General features: G+C 33.7%; 1 protein-coding gene across 2 annotated transcripts; it reads left to right on the top strand.

Moving 5' to 3' along the window:
* Positions 1-878: 878 nt before the first annotated feature.
* On the top strand, positions 879-10,124 carry LOC132184289 (synaptotagmin-5-like). Of its 2 annotated transcripts, XM_059597862.1 has the most exons (14): positions 879-1,349; positions 3,647-3,721; positions 3,815-3,922; positions 4,287-4,319; positions 4,421-4,510; positions 4,739-4,864; positions 4,962-5,105; positions 5,676-6,095; positions 6,484-6,615; positions 7,359-7,577; positions 7,693-7,965; positions 8,750-8,899; positions 9,149-9,451; positions 9,719-10,124. In XM_059597862.1, exons 1-14 carry the CDS (start codon positions 1,161-1,163, stop codon positions 9,938-9,940), a joined length of 2,484 nt encoding a protein of 827 aa, XP_059453845.1. In that variant the 5' UTR covers positions 879-1,160; the 3' UTR covers positions 9,941-10,124. The 2 variants fall into 2 exon arrangements, with proteins under 2 accessions (XP_059453845.1, XP_059453846.1); XM_059597863.1 differs by lacking the exons at positions 879-1,349; positions 3,647-3,721; positions 3,815-3,922 and having other exon boundaries at positions 4,421-4,502.
* Positions 10,125-11,175: the final 1,051 nt, after the last annotated feature.

Raw genomic sequence — 11,175 nt, 5'->3', positions numbered from 1 at the left:
TCAATTAATTTATTTTTTTAATTCCGTCCCCTTACATCTAAAAATTCTAGTTCCATGATTGCCCATACCCATATATATATATATATATATATATATATAGGGGAAACTACATTATGTCGTCATGAATTATAATGACTTAGCACTTTTCTCTTATGAATTGTCAACTCTACTACTTTGTCTCCAGAAAATTATCATTTTGTGTCCAAAACCTCATTCCGTCAGTCAAAGCCGTTAACTCAGACGATCAACCCGTCACTTTGTCCCATAAACTATAACGCATTGTCACTTTGCCCCCATGAATTACAACGCATTGTCACTTTGACCGTCTGAGTTAACGACTTTGACTGACGGAAGAAGTTTTGAACACAAAATAATAATTCATGGGTGCAAAGTAATATAATTGACAATTCATTAAAAAAAAAAAGTGCTAAGACGTTATAATTCATGCACACAAAAGGTAGTCTCCCTTTTTTTTTTTTAACTTGGCTTGGTCAAGTAAATAGTGGACATATTAATAAAAATATATATAATATTATTATACAATTAAATCCTGAATATTTAAATTATTTCTCATTCCTTTTCAAAAAAAAAAAAAAAAAATTATTCTTCATTCAAATAATACATTTAAAAAAGAATTCAACCCTCAATAACTATTAAATGGATGGAGAAGCGACTCCACGTACCAACAAATGGTGGCTCCAAAGTCCAAACCAATAAATTAATTAATAATCAATTATGGGTCCCAAGCGGCAAGCACTTGTATCCTCTGCTCACGTTTATAAACAGCAATTATACGGACAACTAAACCGTCATTAACAATTATCAGAGTTGTTAATCTTCTGGGTTTAACTACGCTGACTTCTTAGACTTTTCGTTTTCTTTTGTTCTATTGATGATTGATAACTAATCTAGACGGAGACTGTTCCCCTTTCTTCTCTGTCAGCTTCTGTCACCGTTTCGGCTTCTTCAACGGACAAAAAATATCTTCTTCCACTTTCCTGGAAATAAAAAAGTGCTTTAATTTTCAGGGGGGATAATGATTTTGACCACTGACTTTGATGTGTATGATATGGGTGTATGTTTTGCATAAGGAATAAAGTTTTCAGCTATATATAGGAAACTGATATTAGAGAGTTGTCATCCTCTGGGCGTTTGCTCAAATGGGTAGGAGAAAAAGGAGAGCTTTCAGTTTTGATGAGGCTGTGGAGTTTCTCAACCATCTTATAGCAGAGAAGCCTCTTCTTCCATTCTTGTTCCCTCTGATATTGCTTGCTTGGGCTATTGAGAGATGGGTTTTCTCTTTCTCCAATTGGGTTCCACTCGCTGTTGCTGTCTGGGCAGCCACACAGGTACAAGCTCCTTGTAGTGTTCATTTCCTTCTTTATTTTTTATATTTTCCAAAATTTTATTTATTTATATTTTTTGTTGGGTTTAATTAAGGTTAATTGCTTCTAAGGTTATGCTTATGTTACGTAATTATTGCAGACTAATAAATATGGGGGAGGGAATTGTCTGATCAGTGGCCATATATCCAGTTTGAACAGATTGTTTTGTTTATTGAATTTGGTGCTTTTTCAAGTCTCTTATCATATTTCTTTTCTTTCCAAACAGTTTTTGTGAATTTGGCCCCTTTGTTTCAATTCTCTTCTATGTGGCTCTGTTTAATACTAATTTTTACTTTGTTCTGCACCATTCTGAGCATTCTGCTGCAATAAACTTTCGCATATCTCTATGAGATTTATAAAATTGAGTTCTTCTTATGGTTCTTCATAGCTCCTTTAATCCTAATTCCTTATAAATAAATATACATATGGGTACATACTACATATACATATATTTGGTTTGACTACTTTCTTTCCACTTGTTTTGTTTCTTTGTATATAAATTATGTTGAGTGGGGTTATTAAATGAAATAAATATAGTAAGGGGGAACCTCATCTGTTCTCTCTGACTGAGTCTAAGCGAACTCAATTATCCGCTTTACCTTTCTTTCTCAGTGTACTTTATTTTGAGTAAGAGTCCAGTTCTGCTGCAATTCATGATTATGAGTTCCTCCTGAGTTCATTATTAGCTTTGTCTATTGCTTTATTAGCGGGTGGGGGGACCACCCGCCCACCTCCCTCCCCCTCCTTTTTTTTTCCCCTTTTTGTCCCATTTTCTGTTTTCCATTTTACGTTTATCAGGTATCAAGTTGAAGTAGCTTTTTTGTACATGTGGAGCTAATTTACTGGGTCTGACGTGTTCTTAGGCCTACATGTCACAATTTCTGTCAAAAACCCTGACAACATGTGTACAGAGATAACGTTTGATAAAAGAGCATATCTTAAGAGTGATTGGGTCAATTTTAAACCCTAGGGAGTGATTTGATGAAAGGTTGAATTTCAAGAACATCTACAGTATTTTTCCTCTTATTTAAAAACCTTAAAAATGCACATAACAAAGGATGGGAGGTTAAATTAAGCAATAAGTTATCTGTAAAAGAAAGCTATCTGGTATATATATTATTGCAGAAGTCTATCCAATAACTAGATTGCCCATGAAAGATAAATGCAAGCAATTGGGTAATCATGTACTGATATATCTCTATTTATTGTTATCTTTGTACATATAAATTTGTCACTAAGTTGATCTTTTTCTTTTTTTTTTGGGGAAGGTTTTAGCTTGACGATATTCAAATATAGGACTTATCCCAATCCCACCCCACCAACTTTGGTGATACAATTAACTTGTAGCTCTGGTCAGTGAAATTCCATTTCTTTAATGGATTTGCAAACCCATGTTTTGAATGTAATTGAAATAGCTTCAATACTTGGTTCATTGTAGAAAGGAGCATTATCTCACACAATGAGACTTATAATTCAGTTGTAATAGCGGCATTTTGCAATTTGTTTTAGTGGCACAGAAAATTGCAGTTCTGATAAAAATGGGGGAATGGGGGAGCATGTTTAGATGTTTGCTCATATCATATAGAAAAAGTTGACTGGCCACTTAGCTCTATTCAAATGGCACTTCCTCCTCCTGTAAGAATGATCTGGACAATGGAGGGTAAGGTCATGGCTTTCAAGACCCATTGGGTGCGTATGTAACTTATCAATCCAAAATAATAATGAAAAAAAAATATATATATATATATATATATATAACCAATCAACCTTTTCTATATATATATATATATATATATATAGAAAAGGTTGATTGGTTTGTTATTTTCCTTTTTCTTTATGATTGCTGTATGTTATTATGTGGTCAATTTTTTTTCTCCCCTTTAAAATAAGGAGTGGAAGGTGAAGTCATGAATTCAATCTTGTATGGGTGTGTGGGCTGTGTTTACCTATTAAAAAAATCCTAAGTTTTGTTATAAACCTGTGTGTTGCTATATTTGTACAAAAGATATGCCGGAACACAAACCAAGGATTTCATGGGCTTTTGTGATTATTTTGTACCCTTTGGTTTTGATCCAAATTTAAGTTTCTGCTTAACAGAATTATGTTCTAATGTTTAATCTGTTTGAAAGAGCTCTATATTTCTCTCAAAGGTTTAGTCATTCTTTCAGTTTTCACTTATATAATGAACTTGTGGTTTTATGGATAATGGGTATTGAACTTGTACATAGTGATAACATCAGACATCACTTTCATGTCTGCAGTATGGGAATTATCAACGACGAATACTTGTCGAAGACTTGAATAAAAAATGGAAGCGAATCATACGGAACACAGCAGTACCTTCACTTATCTTGCTTCATTTTATCTTATACGCCCGTTGAGTCTTTGAGATTTATGAAGTTAACTTTCATCCGTTTGTTTTTATGTAGCCAATAACACCGCTGGAGCCCTGTGAATGGCTGAATAAGCTATTGATGGAAGTATGGCCTAACTACATGAACCCAAAGCTTTCAATAAGGTTCAGATCCATTGTTGAGGTGAGATCCTGTCCTTCATTATACTTTAGATCCACTTTTGTTTTTTTCACTCAAAACAGAAAATGTAAGATCCTTCTTCTCAATGTTTCATGAATTTTTAATTAAGTTTGCTAAGTATTTTAGCTTACTTCTCAACTTGTTATTGACTAAGCAATTGTATCAGCATGTCCATAATTTAGAAACTGCTTCCTTTCCATAAAAGTTTGATGTTAGTAGTTTGAATTGATGCCAGATATATAGTGCCTTTCTTAGTTTCTATAGTAGATCGATTTGCATTTAGATATTCTAGATTGCATCTTTTTCTCTGAGCATATATTTATGTTTTGTAATGATAAACTGTAATAGAAAAACTTCTTTTCTGCAGAAACGGTTAAAGCATCGAAAATCAAGGCTTATAGTAAGTGATCTACTTTTTTTATTTCATTAGTAATTCATATCCTTGAACTGATGATAACTATGTACTACCTTTGTACTGAAGAAAAGCTATCCCTAATGTAGGAAAAAATTGAATTGCTGGAGTTTTCACTGGGTTCGAGCCCACCAAGCTTGGGTCTTCATGGGACTTGCTGGTCAAGTTCAGGTGATCAGGTTTGGTTTCGATTTTACTTTTGAAATTTTATGTGTATCCCACACTTTGGCAAAGTTTCCTTCTCTTTTTTTTTTTTTTTTTTTTTAAATTCTTTTTGGGGTAAGAACTGAATCTAAAACCTGTTTAACCTCAACGATAACTATACTCTGTCAATGGTTTGTCTTCCAAGCAATGAAATTTAGTTACGAAATTCCTGGGATCTTAACAAATCATCTTTGTGTTGACAGCGAATCATGCGATTGGGCTTTGACTGGGACACAGCTGATATGAGTATTTTGTTGCTCGCTAAGCTGGCCAAGCCATTTATGGGGACTGCACGGATTGTTATAAATAGCCTTCATATCAAGGGTGATGTATGTAAAGTAGCTTTCTTTTTTCTTTGTTCACTTAAGTAATTTCAGTGTTGTTTTTTTTTTTTTTATTATTCATTCACTGGATTACATTTTACAGCTTCTCTTGATGCCAGTTCTGGATGGGAAGGATATTTTGTATTCATTTGTGTCAATTCCTGAAGTGAGAATTGGAGTTGCCTTTGGAAGTGGTGGAAGCCAATCATTACCTGCCACAGAATTGCCTGGTGTTTCTTCTTGGTTGGTGGGTTTCTTAAGTGATCATATTCAAGTACATAAAGAACTAATTTAGAGTGCATTACTTTATGTTGAGCTGGCTTCAGTTCATCTTGATCTGTTATCTGCCTCTTTGAATACTTTATTGAGTTGTTTTGCTGCAGATTCTGCAATATTGATAGTAGTAAGGTGCATTTAATATCAGACTTTTCTATTATTCCAAGAAATCTTTCTGGAAAGATCAAGTTATTGAATGTTTGGAGCACAACTGCTGATATTTTTGTGAAATTAAGTTTAGAAATTGTCATGGTGGAGAATGCTCTCTACTTTTAATGACCAGTTTTCTGGAAATGAGGCTGGTTATACAATACATACTTATGTCATGTTTTTCTTTAATATTGTCACGATATCTCCTTTATCATGACATGGTACAATCCTCGCCTGAAATTATTGAAGTGCTCTTTTTTCCTAACTTACTTCCTGAAAAATATAGCCTCTAATGATATTTTAGCAAATTTAGCTGGCCCTAATGATACATCTAGCTATAATTTGGCAGAAATGTAACAGTTTATTCTAATATTATGTATTTCTCTTCCAGGTTAAACTTTTCAATGAGACCTTAGTTAAGACAATGGTTGAACCTCGCCGCCGTTGTTACTCTTTGCCATCTGTAGAGCTAAGGAAGACGACTGTTGGTGGTATTATATATGTGTCGGTCATTTCTGCAAGTAAACTTTCTAGGAGTTGCCTGAGAGGAAACTCATCCAGAAAGCAGCAGAGTTCTTTTACAAATGGTACTTCAGAAGAGCAGCCTGTTGTTAAAGATCTTCAGACATTTGTGGAAGTTGAACTTGAAGAGTTAACTAGGAGGACAGCTCTGAGTTCAGGTTCAAGTCCCACATGGAATTCAACATTCAATATGGTTTTACATGAAGAGTCAGGAACTATACGATTCCATCTTTATGAGTCTACACCAAGCAATGTGAAGTATGACTATCTAGCAAGTTGTGAAATTAAGGTACTATTATACTTGATGCTAATATTGTCTCAAAATTATAAATCCATGGGCCATTACTATCCAATTTAATGATTTAGTTGGTTTCTGCACTTGAAAATGCATTTTGACATGCTTGCGACAGTAGCAAAAAATCAAGGAAATGGCCATAATATCTTAAAAGATCACGAAGTAGCTTGACTTCAATAAATGCTAGGTTTGGTTTAATGTTTATAGCTGGTAATCACCGATTATGCTTGTTTCACAAATTGAAGAATGAAACAAACATGTTATCAACTGGTAGTCCATAAATACCGTTCATCCATACAACCCCTTATTTACTCGCTGAATAGGTACTCAGCATATCAATTACTTCTGTCAACTAAGTCAAATTCTTGTGTCCTATGAGCAGATGAAGTATGTAGGAGATGATTCCACGACATTTTGGGCAATAGGACCTGACTCTGGTGTAATAGCCAAGAAGGCGTTCTGCGGGGAAGAAGTTGAAATGGTTATTCCATTTGAGGAGGTCCATTTGGGGGAGGTATAACATAAATAAATTTCATGAAAATTAATTTCTCTCCCTATACTTGTGATGGTTGTATTTCTATACTTGTGATGGTTGTATTTTTAGTCTTCTTTCCACATTAGCATTTTTAGTTTTAAAAATAACAAATTAGTTTTGCAACAACTTGATGTACTTGTCATCTCAAAATTGAAATTGGCTACAGAAGCTTGATTTTCATGAAAAATATTTCAAGAGACTTATTTTATCAATTCTTTTTTGGGGGGAAATAAATAACTTTACTCTGCAGAATCATAATATGGAGAGACAAATTGAAGTTATCACTAATTCAATCAAGTGCAGGGGTGAAGCACTTTCAATGAATGGTTGTTATTTAATTCTAATTTCTCAGTAGTAGTCGAATGCACTTTCTTGTGATGACTAGATTTAATAGTATGAACCACAGGGCTTTTAGTTTGCTTGTTTTTTTCACATTATGTACCAGTTGTATAAACTTCTCCTGCATTCACATTTCATATTTCCAATAGTAAGTTCAACTAAACCTTGAACGATGAACAGGCCTTCTTTACTCATTTAAACTGGTATTTATGTCTCTTTTTCTTTTTTTCAATATCTTTCGTAAAGATGGTATGAATTGATGCTAATTAATTGATGGTATGAATTGATGCTAATTAATTGACATAGGTCGCTTGACTGAAATTTGCTTCTTTGAAATGAGTTCCTTTTTTTCTCTCCTTTCCTCATTTGAATAACTTTTGCAGTTGACAGTGAAGCTTGTATTAAAAGAGTGGCAATTCTCGGATGGTTCACACACCTTCAACAGCTATCATTTTAGCTCACGTCAATCATCATATGGGTCATCAAATGTCCTGCCAAGAACTGGGAGGAAAATTAGTATTACTGTTGTGGAAGGGAAAGATCTTATTGTAAAAGACAAATCTGGAAAATCTGACCTATATGTTAAATTGCAGTATGGAAAGGTGGGTTCTCTTTTTCTTCATAACATCATGAGGTATATGAACTAGGGTCTTTAAGAATTGTGAAAATTCAAGCATTATTTATGGTGACACCATATAATGTCTATGAACTTTTCAGGCTCTCCAGAGGACAAGGACCGCTCATACCATAACTCCTATCTGGAATCAGAAGTTTGAATTCGATGAGATAGTAGGTGGTGAATATCTTAAAATAAAATGCTTCAATGAAGAAACCTTCGGAGATGACAACATCGGTTCTGCACGAGTAAATTTGGAAGGACTGGTGGAAGGATCAGCCAGGGATGTATGGGTCCCCCTTGAACAAGTGAACTCAGGAGAGCTAAGGCTTCAAATAGAAGCAGTCAGAGTTGATGACTATGAAGGATCAAGGGTATATTTTTACTAGAATGAAAAGATTGATCTTTCTAATTGATTTGATACAAAGATACAGAAAAGAAATACCTACTGAGAATGTGAAAAGTTTTGGGCTGATCCAAATTCTTTATGAAGAATTCAGTATGCTTATGGGCAGTGGTGGAGTAAAAAACTTTTGTTTTCTGTCCTTGGGGAGTTAAATCTCATCAATCTACATTTAGGAAGAGAAAAGATATCTTAAACCTGCAAGATAATTATTGCTATAGTAAAGTTCTTATAGAACTAATATATTGAGCCATATGATATATTGCTTCACCAAAAAATATATATCGTGTATGCTTATTCATTATAAAATAGTATTTCTTTCCATATAATATAACTGGTTGTAGTAAAAAATAAAATCTGCTTGATTCAAAATATCTATGTTTTTTCATTTCTTTATGTACATAGTATGTATATCATACTTGGCATACAATTTGGGGGGGTATACTAGTAAGGGTGTTCTAAGAATTTAAAAGGTTTTGAGGGAGCCAGTTGTTATTTATCTTGGGGGTGACTTGTGAAAACATGTAGATTACTGGCCCGTATGCAAAATTTCCAGAAAATTTTGGTGCTATGTCTTCCCACAGGCATTGAATTTAGGTTGGTTCTGAGTTGCTTGGTCAGAACTTTCTTTTTACAACTGAAGATTAGCTGCCAATTTTTCTAGATAATGTCACCCCTAATTTCTTTATTCAGACTGAAAATGTCAGTCTTATATGCTTATTTCCTCCTCTAATTTCTTGCTCTTGTATTCTCAGGGTTCAACCACAGGTTCAACCATAGGTTCAGGTAGTGGCTGGATTGAACTTGTTCTCATTGAAGCAAAAGAACTTGTTGCAGCTGATCTCAGAGGGACAAGTGATCCCTATGTCAGAGTACAATATGGAAACTTGAAGAAAAGAACAAAGGTTTGAAAAAACCATAATCTTAATAGTTTCAAGATCAAGTTTCCGAAATAGTTTAGTGCACATTTGTGGAAGGAGGGTTTTCTTTCTTTATGATATGTTCCATTGATTTATTCCTTACAAAGGGGAGTTTTGTAATTTTATGTCAACCATTTAGCATACAAGTATGTAGCTTTATGCACTTGCTTGTAATCTTTTGGTGAGCTTACACCATCTGATCCCTGATCTGTTGTGCCATGACCTGCCTTACAGGTTATGTATAAAACTCTGAATCCCCAATGGAATCAGACCTTGGAGTTCCCTGATGATGGCAGCCCCCTGTTTTTGCACGTTAAAGACCACAATGCTTTACTGCCCACATCAAATATAGGGGATTGTGTTGTAGAATATCAGAGATTGGCTCCCAATCAGATGTCTGACAAGTGGATACCTCTCCAAGGGGTGAAAAGGGGAGAGATTCATATTCAAGTTACAAGAAAAGTTCCAGAAATACAGAAGAAAGCTAGTTTAGATTCTGAACCGTCCTTAACTAGAGCACACCAAATCTCTAGCCAGGTGATTATTTTGTTTTGCTCTTCTTGTTCTTCCTGTGCCATTGATTTCACTTTCTAGCATGCTTCGTGATCAGATGAGCTCCGAATCAAGTTAACTTGAATACACATAAAGTTCCGACATAGTTTGAAATCATGAACTATTTTTCTCCTATGAACTTACCTGATCTAAACCAATATCATAAGATGATTTTTTTTTTTTTGGTCTATTCATCACCATGCATCTGTGTCCTTTATGCTAACATATATTGTTTAAAATATGTCTGATCAGATGAAACAAACAATGAACAAGTTTCAATCTTTAATCGAGGAGGGCAATCTTGATGGACTCTCAATAGCTCTGAGTGACATAGAAAGCCTCGAGGGTATGCAAGAAGAGTACATGGTACAGCTTGAGACAGAGCAAATGCTTCTAATTAACAAGATAACAGAGCTTGGTCAGGAAGTTTTTAGCACATCTCCTTCCTTGAGCAGAAAATATTCAGGCAGTTGAACCCTTCCTAATGATTATTTTGTCCATATAGTTTGCTTACAGGAAAACCATTACAGCTAGATAAAGAGTACATGGTTTTCCAACTAATAAGTCTTATGGTTCATGTCACCTTCAGGTTGTGTATATCAAAGATGGGATGCTTGATATCTTTATAATATCAGGTTTAAGTTTTTTCTTTTTTTCCTCTAATGAGTAAAGAAGTTTATTCAAACAGCAACTTAATACAAAGCACAAGCAGCAGAAGCTGCATACAAATTTTCTGCTCAATAAAGAATCCTTGATATTCTTGAATGAAATTACCCTGCTTCTGACATCAGCAACAATGCATTTATATACAATATTGTCATCCACTCATAAATTTTTTGTGTTATTTTTTATATTGCTTCCGCTCTTATTTCCGCATCATCATTATTTCAAGACATGCTCTCTGGGATTCTTTTCAATCCAAATGCTGCATGGATGTACCAGTTAAGCCAATTTAGCAACAGTAATGGAGAAGTTCTTTCCTTCTAAAATATTGGTATCAGATTGTACCAAATTTTGCACAACTGATTAGGAACTTTCTTTCATTATTGTGGGTTGTTAATCATGATCAAGAAAGCTCAGCATTGTTTAAATGATTACCGTTTGAAACTTCATTATAAAGCATGCGAAGTACTAGAACATAAAACTTTGAAAGTATCCTCAAAAGTTTAAAAAAATTTAATTGGGAGTGTTGAATTTTCTAAGTTCTTTCAATTGGGGTCAGAAAAATTCCCTAAATATTCCTTCTTTTAAATAAAAAAATTAAAAAGCATATTGCAAAGATGTATTTTTTTTTCTAAAAAAAATAAATAAATAAATGCCTGAAACTTTATAATTTTTTTTTTATTTTTTTTAAATAAAATAAAGCATTATTTAATGAATGTTAAATACTCTTCACGACATCTTAATTTTTTTTTTAAAGAAGATTTAACTTTTAAAGATAAATTAAATTCATCAGAGTTTTTAACAGTCATTTGAGAATAAAATAAAATGAAATATTACAAATTGAAGAATATCATGTATTTTTTAAAATAAAGGTTCTCTCATTGACATGATCCTCAATTAATTAATCAAACATGTTCTTTGCTCAAAATTAATTGGTCCACCCAGTTTCATTAATCAGTTAATCAAAATTTAAGCGAAGTGTTCTTTCTTCTAAGATAAATGTTTAAGATAGCTTTGTTTGATAACATTTTTTCATTCTTCCTTTT

Source organism: Corylus avellana, chromosome ca6 (genome assembly GCF_901000735.1).
Source record: "Corylus avellana chromosome ca6, CavTom2PMs-1.0".
NCBI lineage: Eukaryota > Viridiplantae > Streptophyta > Magnoliopsida > Fagales > Betulaceae > Corylus > Corylus avellana.
Note: the sequence above shows the minus strand (reverse complement) of the source record. Positions and strands in the feature narration are given on the sequence as shown.

What these genes read in the sequence shown, in the direction of transcription:
- LOC132184289 (XM_059597862.1), top strand. Translation starts at nt 1,161, where the DNA reads ATGGGTAGGAGAAAAAGGAGAGCTTTCAGTTTTGATGAGGCTGTGGAG. An exon ending in TAGCAAGTTGTGAAATTAAG is followed by an intron (nt 6,096 to 6,483) that starts GTACTATTATAC and finishes TCCTATGAGCAG; the next exon opens with ATGAAGTATGTAGGAGATGA. An exon ending in AGGAGGTCCATTTGGGGGAG is followed by an intron (nt 6,616 to 7,358) that starts GTATAACATAAA and finishes TAACTTTTGCAG; the next exon opens with TTGACAGTGAAGCTTGTATT.